Consider the following 18,170-nt stretch of genomic DNA (forward strand, 5'->3'; position numbering starts at 1 on the left):
TAACCGACAGCAGCACAATTGAAATGCATAATAATATACAGGGTATCTGATTAAAAAAATCAGTTTCAGACTTCTGAATAGAAAAAAAAAACTTTATTTAAGTTTCAGTCATATAAAACCTCAAAAATGGCTGGAGAGTGATATAGGACTATGTGTTGGTAAACTTTGATAACAGTAAGTAGTAGTAAAGTAGTAGTAAAACTCAAAAACACAGTTATACATATATAGGGTCCTCCTTTAACAACCTTTAAGTATTCTGTTTACATATATGAAATTACACCTGGATTATTTAGGAAACAGTGTCGTAATAATACCCAATTAGGGAACAACAAGCTCAACTCGCACATAAAAGACTGGGCAGGAACTGAAAATTTGAATAAATTGAATCCTCTCAAAGAGACGTTGTGGACTAATGAAATTAACAGTGAGCAAACCCCCCAAGTGTCATGTTTAAATGTGTAAATTGACATCTCGATTGGTTAAGTAAACAGAGGTGTAGGAATATTCTATTAAAAGACAATTCACAAAGGAAAATTATTCAGACTTATTGAACTTGACGAGAGTTGGAAATTGAAAAAAATTAAGCTTCGTAAAGAAATCTTCTGAATTAATGAAATTTTCTGTGTAAAACCCCTCAGGAATTATCGTTTATCGATGGTAGACGTAATAGCAGTGATATTCTAATAAGTGAAAAATAGAATAAATTTACTACAACTTGCAACTTCATGATGGATAAATAAAGAACGTTGCAGCGGTCCTTTAAACAGTCAGCAATCTTCAATGACCCGAACTGACCTGACAGAAAAAAGCCGATTGACCTGATTGACAATGTTTCAGGATTTTTGACTAACCTGCATTGAACTTAACGAAAAAATGCTTTAAAACGTTCACCAGCCTTAACTGACTATCAATCTGCATTAAAGGCGGACTGCAAAGAACTTATCAATTTCCAAGCAAGATTCACTCCTAGCAAGCCTGGTACGCAGCAAGTTGTTTGGTCTCTTGACTTGCTTTTTTTCTAGATTTATATACTAGGACAAAAAGCGTTAATGCAATCTAGTGTCCACGTGTCCCATGTCTAATTCATCTTTTCCGATTTGAGGCAATTTATCATATTGTTCGGTTCGCCCTGAGGCGAGCATTAAATTCATCAATCAACATAAATTGTGGGAGTAATAAATGGTAATGATTTGTGTCGCCCTAAGGAATGGCCGTCTTCATCTATCACCCAAGTTTGTCCTACATCTAAGTAAAATGCTGTCATTTCGCTTACCTCGTCGTCAAAAGGATCGTGGTCCGTCATTGTGTCCAGTTGCCGCTTTCCTTGGGACGTCTATAAATCTTCGGGTCACAAAACCGCGTTATCACAATTTTTCCACAATTTCGAAAAACATTATCAGGGCGTAAAGTTATAGTTTCATCAGCATTATCTTTACAAATGGAAACTTAAACGCACTTTAGAGCCGGTAGCAATTTCGGGCTATTGTCAACTATTGAAGCTCCACTCCATTTATCGACGTAGAGGACGAAGCAACATGCAGACTTATTAACCTGGAACAAAGGAACAAAGTCGATTAAATGTTTTGTTCCATTTGGTTCGAATTGTTTCTTTATTTCTTTCGAAAGCCCTGGCTCAATAAACTGAGCAACTACAAGGTACCTACGTAATTACGAAATTACGTTCTGCGTGGAAAAGGCGGCACTTGAAGGAAATTGAAGGTTTTTTGTTAATTAAGCCCGACCATAAAACTGAATTACCATAAAATAGCAGCAAGGAAATGTCGCAGACATTGTTTCAAGCAGAAGTTTTCGTTTAAAGGGCTTCCTGGGGAGATATACCACTGCCGCAAACATTTTATTCGGTTGATGGGAATTATCGTAAAATTATATAACATAAATGGCGCTAAGCTTGGGCACTAAATCCCTATGGAAAATCCCGCTTGAGCGAATCTAAAATTAGAATTTATTTTCTAGACCTAAAGCCTCTGAAGGTTTCAAGAGCAGAAAGGCCTTGACTTGTTTGGAAGTTGCCATACACTTACAAGACAAATGATCATAGCTCCATTTCTGAGGAATGTAGAGGGGTGTTCTGGCTCAACCGAATAGGGTAATTTATTGCAAAATGAATTACCTTCATGTGTCCGCAGAATACATAGATATTAGGTATATCCTTTATATAAATCCGTAGATAAAGAATTTTTTGATGAAACATGTTAAATGATATTTTTCGTCGCTAAGAACTCTGTAATTTAGAAAGCAGTGAATTAATATTACGACAAACTTAAATGGAATGTTTCATCGTGAAATTATCTGTGGTTTGATACGACAAATTCAGTTCCCAAACATATAAAATTAATTTGGCTTTCAAAACTAAAACTAATAGGAATTTAGTCTCTCTGGCATTTCTCAAGTTTTTAAGCGCAGTCTCGACAGTTTAAACTTGAAGTGGTCTTTTGAGTTTTGCCAGAATTTGGAGCCCACTTCACATTGAACGTTTCTCAGAATGTTAAAACATTTTAACTGATTTTTAGTTTGTTGGTAGTTTTGAATTAGAAAATTCCTTCCCTTCATCGATCTAGTTTGATGAACGTGTGTTCGCAGTTTTTACGTGAATATATTGTAGAGTTAACATAAGTTATGAATTTCTTAAAATCTTGAGCGTCTTTTCAAAACTCAGGTCTTCAGATTTCTGGTAAAAGAACGAAAATTGTCCACTTTTCGGAATTTACTATTTATATTTCAATACTACTGCATTTTCCCATGTACAATTCAGGACATTCGAAATTCAAAATTGGAAAATTTCAGTTCAGTTTCTGAGAATTTCTGCGCAAGAGGAAATTTTCTCAGAATTTAAGAAGATCTCAGAAGATGAAAAGAAGTTACTTTAGATAACGTGCTCCATATAATACAGTCTGGACTTTATAGAACTTCCATACATTAATGAATGCTCTCTTCATGTGGATTTAGGAATTTTTACGTTTATACTGACATTGAGGTACGAGCTCCCGCATACAGGGTGGCCTTACATGCCAAAAAATCCATATGGATGTACGTGTATGAAAACGCTTCGTTACCACAATACAGGGCGTTGTATTAACAGTTGGCGATACTAACACAAAGCAAGAGTTATTAATAAAATGAAATATTCTATTTTCTGGACAGCGACGTATTAATCAACGTAACTCAGCTTATTATCATGTCATGCCATATAGCCTTAAGAAAGCACAATTTGTTTTATTTCGTTTTTCCAAGAATTAAAATCACAGGACTGTACTTAATTCAATAATTAACAAGGTTCTATATAGAGATAATCTCCCCTGATTTATGTAAAACCCGTTAAAAATATATGTCAATCCTGAATTGAATTTATAAAGCGAGAGAAAACTGCTCCTGGATTGACGATCAAAAGGCGCTTTCCACTGTGGGTCGCAAATAGCACATACTACACGTGCTAGCATTGACAAATTGAACCGATTTGTCAGTTTAACTATAAATCACGACTTTAAAATGAAAAAAAGACATGTTCTCATATTTCCATGAGGATCAGGTAAAATTCGCAATTTTGCAGTGGCAGCAGCCTGGATTAATCACCGTAAGAGCAATCTTCTGATAATAATTAATGGGTATTTGCGAAACTTTTTGTCCAAAAATCTGGTACAATTTTAAAAGCGATAGCGGTTTCTTCCGGATAAATAATACATCATTTTAATCCCAGATAGAAATCGAATTTGATAGCTAAGTTTATTATTGATGGAGCCTTTCCTTGCTCCAGACTGCCGGATCAACGTAATCTATCGGTTGAATGTGCTTTTGTGATGCTTTCGATGGCAAGATAAATGCCTCTTCGAGACTTTTTTCACTTTACTGCTTGTTTTACTTACGTCAAATGAATCAATCCCCATTTCAGACTTGCTTAGCATGGCTAGCATTGAATAATAAGGTAACTAGAATGATCGCGAGTTCATCAAGAAAGGGAGTAAAACTGCTAAATTATATTCTCTTTAAATTTGACTTTACAGAGGGTTAATTCCGAGCTCTGCTTTCTACTTTAAGGCAGATTGTTCGAAACAATTCGGCGTTTATCGACTGCCAAATCCTTCGCGAGCAACTGGGCCGAGAAATCCTGATTAATATTTGCCAGACTTTAGCTGAATCCAGGCAAGTCACTCACACATATTTTGATAACAGTAATTTATGATCCAATGCCTCAGCCTTTCACCATGGGACCATTAATTTACAGACGATAAAATCAATAGCTTATTTGAAAACTCTCAGCTCCCGTCGTCGTTCTTAAAACATCAATATCAGTAATTATAAGCAGAGATATAGCTAAAAAAATGCTATAAACCGTTTTAGCTTTTTCCAGGTTTGAAGGTTCTAAAACAAGTAATTTCATACTTAATGACTGGTTACTGGACATTTCCGACACGCATCTCCAGATACTGAGAATGCTCGATTTAGACGAATGTTAGAGGGAATGTTGAACAAGTTTTGAAGCTTAAGTCTGCATAAGTTTCTGCTTGAAATCGTGTAGAGCCATATCAGAAACTTTAATCAAGGTTTTTTCACTTTTAATGCAGGACTCATTCAAAAAATTCATCCTGCAACATCATTTCAGCAAAGACCTCCATAATACTGTGGAGAGGTTTCCAACTTTTAGCAATTTAGTTCAACCTACATTCTCGACACAATATAACTTTCTGTAATGCAGTTTCATGTGCTATAAACCTATTAACAATGAAAGTTATAAATAGATAACTATACATACTTGTGGCCTTGCTAAGAGCTATTGGCTATCAATATCACTCACTTTGTTTGCTGGACGTAAAAAAGGGCCTCCCTTTTGCCTTGCTACGAATCAATATCCTCGAAAATAGCCTCACATTCTCCCATTCAGAAAGTGGACAGTAGAAAGCTAATATTACCTCACAGGGTCTATTTATTTTATGGACCTTTCTCATTTCCGATAACACGTTTGCCGCCAGGGTTTTCTTCTTACAGTTTACACTGTTTGTGGGTAGGTTGTTAAGGAACTGAATTAAACCATTGAGCCAGTAATTTAAACTAAAGGAGCGAGTAAGTTTGTTCCTGCAAAAAGTGTCTTTGTCTAAATATAACTCCCTCTTTTTGGAACCAATTTGGAAAGCAAACAAAAACAAGAGAGACAAAAAATTACCCCTAAATATTTCCGGTCAAACCCTTCACACTTTGAATAAATTTACGAGAAGGAGGCGACACTAATTAAATGGAATATTATGTAGCACGGTGGACCAAAGGGACGATTTGTAGACACAAATAATTACACTGAGTATTTATAGATGACACGTGTATCAGTGAATGAATTTTTAACAAAATGATAAGTTTCTATTTCCAATTTTGAGCAGTCCTCAAAATGACTTTTCAAAGTATGAATACTTTTAACTACTTTTTAATTTCGAAAACTCTCAACCAGCATCCCTCTATTGATTTTTGCAACGATACAAGAATTACCTCATCATTATTTAATTTTTTCTTGTATTTTGTTCAAGAATAACGTCTCACAAACAAATGGAGGCTGTTAGAGCGATGGAATTGCACACTATTTTCAGTTAAATCTAACTGAGACTAACGTTCACCCTTTACTAAAGGCTCGGATGAAATCCGTTGTTAACGTTTCAGTAACAAATCTGCCACCGTCTTCAGAAGCCGGAAAAAAATATTTATCAGATCGAAAATTAACAGAATTTAATTGTATGGAATGTCAGTATGTAATATATGTGGAACCTGCTAAAAATATTTGTCTTAATCCCCGAGGAATTTCAGGTTGAAACTTGAAACGTACCAATATATCCATAGGTTGATTTAAGGTAAGCAATTTTTCTAATTATCATATCAACCTTTTTGGCTTGTTTTGTAAATCTTGAAGAGTTTTCGATAATATTTGACATTATAACAAATTCTGGTTAAAGATGAGAAGAATTCCAGTAAATTTTGAGTATTTTCTTACGTTTAGAGATATTTAAAACATTTTTTTGATTTACACATCAGCAGATATATACTATGAACATAAGAGAATCCTAAAGAACGTTAGTCATCATGTGAAGCTCAAGTGTGACGTCGAGTATATGTTTCATTTCTACAGATATGCATTTAATTTTTCCAATGTTAAACAGTGTTTAGCAAATAATCAGCAATTTTGTCTTATTTAACTACAGTCAATACATTTATTTGGTTTACCAACTTTATCGAACTTGATTACAAATCATAATAAATCTCGGAACGATAATTACTGCATTTGTTCCATTTCGATTCAAATTGTGCTTTTGGCAGAATTCAGCAATCCATTTTATGACTAATAATTTGGATATACATTTTAAACATGTTTGAATAGTAACTAAAATTGAATATTATCCAAAATTCACATTATTTCAGTGCTGAAATAGAGAAGAGAGTTAATTATGAGTTAATTAATATAATAAATCTCCTTTTGAGGATTAATAGATTAATTGAATTACATTTTTGAAGGGTCGTTTGACTAGAAAATTTCTGATTTTCACCATGTTTGAGAGCTTATAAAGAGGACTCTCAGACTAGAACTCTAATGAAGATTTTGTAGAGAATTTCCGAAATATTTTATGCCAATGTCGAAATTTTAACTAAATTGTTACCCTCATTTAAGGCTAATTAATTTATACGCCGATAATTTTGTCAGGAATATAATTCTCTTGCATACCTTCATTTCATAATGTCCATGAAAATTTTCTTCACGGAAAGTCTCTCTGCTTTCTACTCATTTTCTTCAAAGGCCAATAAATCATTTAACAATATAGCACCTTAGTGGTGGCAAATTCAGATATCTCTAAATATTTATAGCACTTTTCGTCATATAAATTCCCAATTCCTCATAACATAACACACATTTATTTGATAAGTTTTTTTGTAATTTCTCGATTTGGCCCTTCCAGCCAATATATCATAAACCGATTTGGTACTTTTCCAAAGCTAATGCGAAATGATCCCTTTCAACATTCATACCATTTTTCATCACACAAACTCACAATTCTGAAAATCACTACACTCATTCATTCATCAAAGTATCAATTCCTACCTCATTTTCCGGATAATGGAACTTACCACTGGACAATCCAACTTCAGACGAGCACACGCAAAGAGTGAGGTTAACAGGTATTCTCCAGTGCTGAAACCGGGCCGGTTTTCGGGGAGGTGCACAACATGCGAACGTGAATTTAGCACTATCGATAGGGCTCTGCCACACTGGCTGGAGCCCCCTGATGCGTTCTACGCGTGCGCATTTCCGCATTATCATCCCTTTCTCTCTGATATGAGAGGAGTCCATGTAACGGTCTAACATGAGATTCAGTGCGTTCGGATGCACAAAGGCAATCAGAGAGAAGTTACGAGGAAAGAGAAGATATTGCAATCAATGCAACTTACGTAAGCTCTGAGAAGTTCGCATAGGGATAGTATTCCTAATATAAAAATTACAAAACAATGTGTTAGAAAACTCGCCACCCTAATCGCTTCATAAAGTACTTCAACATTATATTTAATTACTTTATTGAATATTACAATAAGGGGAGTCAATTATTCAACGTATAGCAACATTGTAGTTAATGTCTATTCACTAGTGATTTAACAGTATATTGCACATCAAGGTTGTCAAGTACATCATTATGACCCGACCGTCAAGTTTAAATTCCGAAGCGCGTAGCATTGAGCCCCAAAGTCGTGAAGGTCATAAGTAGGTACTTTACAATCGCTATGTGTATACGATTTTCCACTGCTATATTAAATAAAAAACATTCAATTTACCAAAATTAAGCATAAGTTACATAATACAAAAAATTTTCGCCAATCAAATAAGAAACTTTTCCTTCAGTTCTCGTATTAACTTTTTGTAGAAAAGTTTCTTCTCGAGTTTTCCTTTGTCGGCATAATACTCTTATATTATTCAGATTATTAAGTCACTTCTCTTGCTCACTGATCCCTTGTAATAATAAGAGGATTAGGCACAAAATATACCTCAAGAAACGTTCATGAAATTGAATCCAATATAGGACTCGTGGGTGAATGTTTACCCTTCTATGATGCAGAGATATAAAAACGAGAGTTTGCTGACACTTAAGTTTAAATTCTACTTACGTGGAAGGAAATGGAGTCATCTTAGATAATAAGAAGATTTCCTGAACTTCAGCTTTTAAACGAAATAACGAGATTTCGGTTGTTCACCTTAAGACACTTCCTTTCATAGTATTCTTTTAAACCTGAATCTCAAAACACTAAAAGGCAAATTTTAACAACCCACGATTATTATAGTGCCTTAATTGCAGTATGGCGACGCTCGTTGTAGTTAGAAGTTTGTTCTCAAAAACAGCTTGAAAATGCCCTATTATTATACAGCAGAGTAATTACCACGAAACACACAAAGGATTATTGAAGCAATTCGTTTACAGTCGGCGAGTTTCCTTTGTGAAACTTCACCCAGTTTCCTCTTTTTCCCCACGTTGGGATTGTTTCATTAACAATCAATTCAAATTTGCCACCCTCGAGGCCCAATGAAAGTTTTTGCCCGGTTTTGGAAATTTTATAGTTTCCGGTGACAGTTGTAGGCTCTCGATTTCATACCTGGGAAAGTTTTTCCATGGTAAGCATCCCAAAGCGGACTCCAATCTGCTAAAGCGCTTGCAAGAGAAAAGTAGCAACACTCGGGACTTTGTCATATTGTTCTCGCACTCCTCCACGAGGCATTTTCCCTTTAAAATATCCTGAAGCTTTGCGGGAATTCGGGCTTAATTTGAAAGCAGCACTTTTCAGAGAGCCGAAGCTCGTTCTCGAAAGTTCTGTCTTGCAGTGCCAGAGAGGATGTGCCTCTAATGAATATGGTCGGACGAAGTGCTTTTTTTAATTAATCAGGGTTTTTTATGGTTCTTTCCTGATTTATGTAAAAGAGGCATTATTCAAAGGGGCTGCTATGTCCCGAAGTGGTTTAATAGGGATTCGATTTTTGCAAAATGGCCCGCCAGATCAGCGATGAAATAAATAATCATGTTCGTGCCATATTGTGTTTCTGATCTCAAAAACAGTGTGGGGGACAAAAAGAGCCAACTAACAATGGCTGAGGTATATTGACGTCAAACAATATACTTAGCAAACAAACAATTTTTATGGAAAACACGTAATTTGCGAGAATAACGAAACGAGACAAAACCTACTTCACTCAAACTTAAAAATATGAAGAAAGAAAAGACCATATTATAACGGATTTCAACGTTCTCATGTTGACCTGGGCTTCATCTGTTTAATATTTACAGGTTCTAAAGACCCTGCCCGGTTTTTACCCCCCCTTTAAGGCCTTTGCTTTTAAATGGATTGGAAAGTCAGTCATTTTCTACAGGAAATGGACACATTTTTGACAAAGACCTAGTCATTATAATTCAGTTTGGTAAGCACTCTGACGTTACACATCTCACATGGCCGATTCCTTCATGGCGGTGGATAACTGGCGCCAAAGGTCATCGATTCCTGAAGTATTGCGTTAGCTCACCCTCCTGAGGCTTGTCAATGGGGCACCAAAAAAGAAATTCGTAGAAGTTAATGATGAAGAATAATTTATTTTACTGGAGATTGTCTCCGATTGCTCCGATTTCTTCTAGTAAAATTTACACCCTTCACGAGCCAGTGATGATTCATGAAAAACGTGGAAAAGATTAAACTTGGTTGGCTTAGTGCAGTCTCCCACAATCCCGCCCTATAGGCGCTATGCGCTGAGATAAAGTATTACTTGATATAATTATTAGTCAGAAATGCCATTACGACATTAAAATATGTATGTGTTCGTTAGTCTATTAAAGTGTGAAGTTCGAGAGAGTAATTATTCGTCCCTACAAAGTTAGAGTTATTATCAAAGTATATTATGTCAGTTAGCTTCTCTGGTGTATTATGTTGGAAAAATATCTTACAAAAACCTTAAAATGTCGGTAAAAAACAGACAAAAATACATTTTTACAATCTCATTTATTACTTATGCAAAATACTTTCTTTATTAATATTGGAGCTGCATGGACGGCTCTATAGTGCTTCTAGGACAGAAGCGAAGGGCTTCTGGGATTAGAACATAAAGTAGATGTCTGTAGAAAATATGTAAAATAGGGAACTTTGATATTAGAAAAAACGAAATTCTTCAGGAAATATACTGGAATTTGCAACATTTCAATAAGGGTAAACATGTGAATGGGAAATTTTCCAAAACTTACATAAATAAACGAAAAATCTTCATTGGCAGAAGCTTTTAATGCCTACAATTGGAAAATGGATTTAAGGAAATAAAAGTTCATTTATACGCCAATCAGAAGCATTTCCAGACTAGAAACGAAGTATTTCCGGAAAGAAACTTGATATATCAAGTTACTAAACGAAACATTTAAAAATTCTTCAGATCAATGCGCAATCTATGGAGAGAATGTTAAAACAAAAAATTCTATACTTATGATACACAGGAATCTTCTGTAAAGCTTATTTTTGATAAGCAATTGATGGCGACAATTGAGAGATGGCGCAGCAGGTTCATGTATTAAATTTATGCTTATTATCTAGCAAATACCTATAAGAACTAAAATTCTAGCTCTATTATTTTCTTTAATAATTTTTAAATGCAAACGTCCAGTTTCGAGGCCATTTGAGTGAAGAGAAAAAGCACTTGTTATTGCTTCTTAGCAAGTAGTAAAACGCATGATGTTCCAACACCATTGAAAACCACCACATGTTCTTGCTATTTCTTATACTAAATTTATAATCCAACCCTACACTCTTTCCTATTATCTTAAGTTCGATCTAAGAAGCAAACTATAACCAACTTCCAAAACGCAAACAATAAGCTATAACTCTCTCTCTCTCCCCACCGAAATTTACTTACAATTAATAGCTCTTATAAACAAAGCTAGACACCCTCAGCATGCCATATACCCCATGAAACCCCTTGAGGGTATAATTATTCCCTTGTCTCCAATATAATCCTATATTGTGTTATCACACTTTAGACCTGCTTTGGGGGTTCGATAAACTGTTCTTTTAACTGATAAGTTGTTGAGGTAAGGCTCCACTTCCTATAGAAGAGAATTTTAATTCAGAGATAGTTTATGCAAAGACGTATAAATTGATAAATAATGGAAGGTGCTGGACAAGGATTTTCTGGAAAAAAAATCTAGCAAAAGACGTGGAATTTATGAAAGTAATTTTCTGTTGATGATCTGTAATAAAGCGATAAGCTTTACTGTTTTATATGATCAAATAAATTGGGCTCAAGTTGGCATTTACTTAAGGGCCGAATGCAGCCTTACGGCCGGTAAATTCTCCCCATTTGTATCCCTCAGTTGTATCCTCAGTTGCTTTGTGCGTTTTCATTAAATTATACGCCAAATTCCTTTAAATGAATTTCTCCTACACAAATCCAAAATTTTAATACATCGCGTGTTTCAAAATACTTATATGTTATTATAGTGGACGTGCCACATTTAAACCTTTCCCCAGAGTAATAATATTGCAAATTTCATGTTGCTTTAATTCTACTTTTCGTGATATGAAAGTTTGCCTAATTAATTAAGCAGAGGGGGATATTTTCCTATGACGCAATTTTTCCAGGAATATGAATAAAAACTGAACAAAAATTTAACAGAAAGCTGTGCACTAGACTGCAATAAGGAGTGTTATTAAGGAATTGTATGTGGAAGTTTTCTCATTAAAGATGATGGTTTTAGTTTCTGACCAAGCTAAAATACGTGATAATTCAAAAATGCCAGTTCAATTCCCTTATGGCCTGGACAGCAGCAAAGTTTGAAAAACTGGAGTCACATTAGTAGTGATCAGAAAAGAAACTGAAAGACATAAATTACTCAATGTAGCACAGATAAGATGAAAGACGTTAAAGAATCAGATAACGTGAATCTTATGTTGCTCCTAATGACTTCAAATAACTGATGATTGCTGTTGGAATTGCAGAAAATCTGAACAAAATGCTCGTAAATTATGGTGGAAAACACATCTCCAATAAGAGGTTGTTTTAATGGAATTCTAAATACAATAAAATGGTTAAGAATTGGCAACTACACATGGAAACACTACTTCATGTGTGGATGTATTCAGAAAAAATTATTAGGGCTCCTCAACGGTTCTGGAATCAATGTTAACCTCAGATGGCCAGCCCTAACACAAGTGCCCTCCGACACCAAATTATCACTCAAAATCAAGTTCCTGCGACCTTCCACTATAAATCCATTTCCTAGAAGACTGTGCTTGTTCCATACAGAACAGCAATTTCCAATAATACGCCTGTCAGGAATTTTCTGCTCTGGCAATTCCCGGGGGTTTTTAACTATTCCCGGCACGATCCAGGCTCTTCCTTCATTATGTTTGCTTAGTTTTTAGTGGAAATGTGCCGATAAACATACATTTCCAGGCACCACTCAAAAGTGTCAGCCTGTGTTCCCCTTTTTCTCCAGAGCGGCTACAAAAGGTGGAAATTCCCTGAACTTCTATTTGTTATAGGTGTGACGTTTTTTCTTATTTAAAATTCTGAAACTTCCCTACTTAGGGAGATATTTTAGCACGGTTTTTCGACGGCCAAAAGGTTGTAAATTACACTTTTACCTCGTAACATTTTTCAATACCGCTCGTGTTTAAAGATGAGTTATTTCGGCCTCGTGGCAAGATAAAACTATAAAACTGTCCAGGGAGTGTCATGGATATTGTTTTTTATGTGCCCTAATTTCCCGTTAGGGGCAAGGGGACATTTTTTCTAGTACTTAAATATAAATATTCTTACAGCAATTGCCTCGTTACAAAAAGTAGCTTAATTAAATTTTTATCTTCTAAATAAACACTTCTTTATTTACATCTCACGCTTAGAGATTTTATCTCGTTAGACTTAGATAGTCTAAAATTAATGCCAAGTTCTTATTAGTCGCTGCTAAAGGTGGTGATCATGCGGTAACTAACGTTTGGGAGCTCGTGCTTATTTTTTCGAATTCCTGGATTCCACTTTGAACTCTCAATAGGAGCCCTTATTCCAGGTAACACTCTGATTTATTAATTTCTACGATACAGCTTTTCCTCAAAATAACCCAATTTCTTCTTCAAATATCAACACCTAAGTCCCAATTTCGTGCTGAATTTTATGTTTTTGACGTTGCCTTTAACTTAACCCAAAGAGCAGAAATTCTCGTATTTTGCCTAATATTTATTGCGCGATTCAAATTACGTTGATAATCAAATCCCAAAGACTCTAATCTGCTTATTTGTCCGGATCGCATATTGCCCCACTAAGATTATCTCAATTTGCCTCTATCCATATGTGCTTTCCCTGCGATTTCTGTTGCATCCAGGCAATCCTGGATAGGTGCAGGGTGACCTATATTCCAGATGCAATAAATTGAAGGCGAGCACTGTATAAGCCGGAGAATTAGGGACGACTTCTACCGGCGTTTTTATTTAAAGTTTTCTCATTGATTCAAATTTGTTATTTTGTTATTTCCAGAAAAACCAGCAACTCTCTTCATGTACAGTTATTGCACTGAGATAACAGTTTCAATGCTATATAGCAGTTTAGGTGCTTAATTAAATATTTGTAAAACCCCTAATTAAAGGAATTTGATCAAGCTCAGTATAATAAGTGCTAAGCTTTGTTTAAACAATTATTGACTGAGCTTACGTCGTTAGCATGTTTGAACTGACATATTGTTCATGTGATGTCACAAGATAAAAGCGGTTTCAGTTATCGCTCGAAAGAGATTGATGTGTTGAAATTGCAAAGCAAACTATATGTAGGTAGAGCAAAATTTGTAATGAGTTTGATATGAGTAACTGGGTGTTTTTCATGAATAAGTCGTGGATAGTAAGTAACTGGATTTAAGAAGCTTTAATCCGATGTTTCTCAAACATTTGAGTCATTTTTAAACTTTGATCATCAATAGCTCTAAAATACATCTCACACCAATGTCCGTCTATTTCTCTATATACGAAGGAAAAATTTAACGAGAAATTATTCCGGCAGGTCAATTGTGGTTCCTTTCAAATTCGAACCATTTCGCATTCAAATGATCTTTCATATAATTTTAATTGATGGTTCTTCACAATGCGCCTGTTTGTCACCATGGGAATTCGAAATTACTTAAATCGCTTCTCATTTTGGATTCCTCCAAAAGTGCCTAGTATTCCCGGTGGACCACTCTTGGTTCCACCAATCTTACCAGGTATCTCTGTTAAGGTCACTTCTGTGGTTCGTTCAAAATTACGTTTTTGATGAATTGTTATTTGGGCTATTGGGAACGGGTTAACCCTTCTAAATTTAGTTAGTTCAGGTTAGCTCAATATTCAATAAATCTTATCAATGTCAGTTCGATTTTGAGTGAGTGCACGCAAAAGTCTCGTTCATCTAGGAGTATCTACTCAGGTCAGCTTAGGTCCCGATTGTACAAAAAGTTAGACTTCAGCTCCCTTGAGCCATTCCATAAGGAATCTAGCGCCGGCAAATTAACTTCATTTGCGACAGCAACGTCATTCTTATAGGAGAACTCACGTAAGCTAACGCTTGAAGATAGCTTAAGCCTGACCTGGAAGCTTCAGTTGAGAATGCAAAACACTTAACCGTTAATGTTAAGTTTATGGATCTAAAATCCAGAAAAATTTGCAATAATGCCAGACACACTCGGAATTTAATTAATCCTCCACTCGAGATTTGCAGTGACGTCTAATAGTTTCCAATGCGAAATTCATATATACACAGGGGCGTACCTATTTTCATTTGAGAGTAACAATTATTAAAAGTAATCTGTATTATTACTATATATACAGTTTCACTTCCGAGTAAAAATAAAAATAATAAAAATAGGAGTAATGATGTAAATCAAAATAATACCCCCAGTCGGGATTTGCAGTGGCGTTACATTTTTCTATAGACCCCCTCCCACCCTCTAAAATATAATATTTTTAAATACGCAATTCATAGGCGTACCTACTTGTATTTCAGAGCTTCTACAATTTTTTGTTCTAAAATGCGATTTTCAAAATATTCTTGTCATTTGTGCTGAATTTTCCAAATTTCCACAATTGCCAAGTATATTTCGTCCTGTAAAACTGGAAACTTTCCATATTCATGAACGAGCACTAACATTAACAAGAGAAACCCCTTAGTTACTTGACCCATTTATATTATTTATATATCCAATTTCACACTCTAACAATCCCTTTTTAGAGAGCCACAAATCTTGATTTTTGCCTTTGCGAGATTTATCGACAAACCCTGATGGCCAGGCCTCTTTAGCATAAGAAATACTACGCACAATCGATAATTTAATCTTAATTAGCATTTATTTGAACACTGTTAACTTAAGCTTGGTAGTCACACAATTAGTAACAAACCAAACAAATCTTTCAGGGCGTTGATGGATAACTAACTTGTTATCGGAAATTGTTCTATTAATCTGCTTATGAAGTTAAGAAGCTAGATTTGATATTATTTTTTCTTTTTAATTCCAGCCAAAAATGTACTTCATCACGAAGCTGCTAATCGTGGCATCGGTCCTCAACATGGCCCTTTGCCAGAATGAAATCACAATCTCCCAGGACTTCTTAACTCAACTTCAATTTTCCGTTAACGAGTCCAACATACCTAATTATATTGTCCACACAATCTATGGACACTCATCCGAGAACAACATCACCACCCAAAATATCCTCAATTTATACTCCACATCAAGCATCAGTTTGGCCACTGCAGAAAACATTCTGGATCGACTCAACATTGAGCGCTCTCAAGTGCTCAGCCTAGAAGGCTTAAACTACACTCTGGATCTATTCAACATTACCTTCACTACCTTCTACAACACCATCATTGACGATCTCAATGTGAGGCAGAAGCAAGACTACTTCCTACCTCTTCTGCAAATTGATACGTCGAAGTTTTATAGTACATTGATATCTGGCGGGGATACTTGGGCAGAGTTTTCCAAAGGGAACTTCACCAGGGCGAACATTGAGGTTGCTGCTGAGGAAGCTGGTGTTACTTTGGAAAAGATTTGGACCAATACTACGAAGCAGTTTGAACCTAGTTTGCTCAGCTATGAAGTTGGGAGTTTTATTGACTTGTTAAAGAGTCATGAGTTGGGTGAAACTGAGGCCTTGGCGATCTGGGAGGTTGTTCCAATATCAAATCAGCAAGTCTATAGCATGCCAATTTTTGAAGGGATTATCAAGCAAGCTTTGGCTAGGGCTAACAATCAGAGCGTATTTGGGTCAATAACTGGGGAAAGAGAGCTGATAATTCATAGAAATATCTATGATCAGTTTGGTCATGACCGGAGGGTACTCACAATTAGAGCCACCACTGTAGTCTCCAAAACAATCCTAGGAATTGACGAATTCAATGTAACTGGCTATAGGAGCTTTGTGACCCTTCGTCACACTCCCATAACCGAACTAACCTCTTTGGTTATAGTCAAAACTGCAGAGCAAAACATCGACTTAGTTAACTGCAGCTATGTTGCCCCCTATTTGGATGGGGTGATAATCCTGGAGGTACCCTCAGCTACATATAATAAGGACTATACTTATTCAGTTCCTTTAACTGTTGATCGAGTTGTAGCTGGTAGTGCCTTGGTGTGCAATGACACCCTTTACGGGTTGGCAAGGGAGGCCGTGGAAGGTGGCGTTTTGGTGGATGCTTTCGCAGATTTCCAATCCCCAGATAATGCGGCAAATTCCCTGTACTGTTGGTCGGGGTTGTTTGCTTTAGTAGTCATGCAGCTTATAGCTTAAGTACTATTTCGCACATAGAAATTAATAAATCATCGTTTATCTATTTTTGTGCCATTATTGTTCATTATATATGTATTTGCCTAGAATTAGTATGAGATGGTTTTTACTGCATAGACTGATATGCTGCTTTTATCATCCTTCTGTGCAAATGTCAATAAAATATGTTGTATAATTTTTCAAATATTTGCTTTACAAATTGCTGATAACAGCTCAAGTTAATTATACTTTGTTAAATCGTCTAATTTTATCTACAGGGTGCTCCATAATTTTTTACATAAACAATTTTGTTTTTGCCTTTGAAACTTTTTAATGACCCCAAGGACCTTCTTTTGGACCTTCATTAAAATTCCTTTTTTCCTTTGATGCTACATTTCCGGTTTTTCTGGCAACTGATTGGAATCGTCGAGTTTACCGGAATTTTAAGATAGAAGAAAGTCTGACAGCTATTAATTGGCGAACATGCTGGCTAAGGCACAGAGAAGCTGTTGACTAATGACGAAGAAAAAGCCTTTTAAAGGATTTTCGTTTTTTATGTCTACAGGAGTAATTATAAGAGATGCTTTCAGGAGGAAACTGGAAATCTAAAGCCTCTTTTTGTGTTTTGTTGAGTGCTATGTTCTATTATGGTATCGCTAGATTATTATGCAGCTTATATTTATTTTCATTATCGAATTCCTTGATTTTCTTTGAATTGTTCATCACGATACAGACCTCGAGTCAGTGCTCTAGAAATTTGAAAATTATAGCCTTATTCAATGTCAATACTTTAATCTTTTGGAAAGTGAGAATCAAACTACTTTGATAAATTTGAGTTTGTAAAAAAATAAGTCGATTTCAGTATTAATTGGATTAGTAATTATCGCTCCGAACGTTGCAGTTAAGGTTACTGTGACTCTGGAAAAGTAGATTTAAATCGATATATAACGAAATCAATTCTAGAGTCACGTCTTTGGAAGACTTATTTATAAATATGGAAACGGAGAGTCGATTAAAGTTTTTCCCTAATATAAATTGTTTCCAAAAATCCTCTATCAAGTAAGTTAGACCCGGCAGCTCAAAGCTGAGAATTAAGAAAATTTGAGTTGTGGATCACTAGATTTAGATAGAGATGCAAGAAAACCTATGCTGGGAAATAGAATTCTTTTAAAAGGATTTTTTCTGGATTACGAAAGAAAATTGAGAGATTGATTGAAGTTTTTCCTACTCTCGAAGTTATCCGGAAACTTTAACTAACTGACTTAGGAATAATATTTTCTAAAGATGCAGTTAATTCATTTCTATTCTGGGTAAATAAACACAGAACAAGATCACTTCTGGCAATCAGAATCATTTTTTGGGAAACCTGTTCTTTCCCTAAAACTCTT

The 18,170-nt window shown here is 35.5% G+C and overlaps 2 protein-coding genes across 3 annotated transcripts in view; one reads left to right on the top strand and one right to left on the bottom strand.

Annotated features, from left to right (window-relative positions):
- The window catches only part of Dpp10 (Dipeptidyl peptidase 10), a 42,110-nt gene extending 34,877 nt beyond the window's left edge, over positions 1-7,233 (bottom strand). The window contains exons 1-2 of the mRNA XM_066406680.1: positions 7,114-7,233; positions 1,274-1,551 (exon numbers count right to left, since the gene is read on the bottom strand). Coding sequence (XP_066262777.1) covers positions 1,274-1,303 — 30 coding nt within the window. The 5' untranslated portion in view covers positions 1,304-1,551; positions 7,114-7,233. The remainder of the gene's footprint in view (positions 1-1,273; positions 1,552-7,113) is intronic.
- Positions 7,234-12,944: 5,711 nt separating this feature from the next.
- Positions 12,945-17,102, top strand: LOC136420028 (uncharacterized). Of its 2 annotated transcripts, none has more exons than XM_066406688.1 (2): positions 12,945-13,064; positions 15,529-17,102. In XM_066406688.1, exon 2 carries the CDS (start codon positions 15,535-15,537, stop codon positions 16,804-16,806), a length of 1,272 nt encoding a protein of 423 aa, XP_066262785.1. In that variant the 5' UTR covers positions 12,945-13,064; positions 15,529-15,534; the 3' UTR covers positions 16,807-17,102. The 2 variants fall into 2 exon arrangements, with proteins under 2 accessions (XP_066262785.1, XP_066262784.1); XM_066406687.1 differs by lacking the exon at positions 12,945-13,064 and adding an exon at positions 13,832-13,885.
- Positions 17,103-18,170: the final 1,068 nt, after the last annotated feature.

This window comes from Euwallacea similis, chromosome 3 (genome assembly GCF_039881205.1).
Source record: "Euwallacea similis isolate ESF13 chromosome 3, ESF131.1, whole genome shotgun sequence".
NCBI classification, from domain to species: domain Eukaryota; kingdom Metazoa; phylum Arthropoda; class Insecta; order Coleoptera; family Curculionidae; genus Euwallacea; species Euwallacea similis.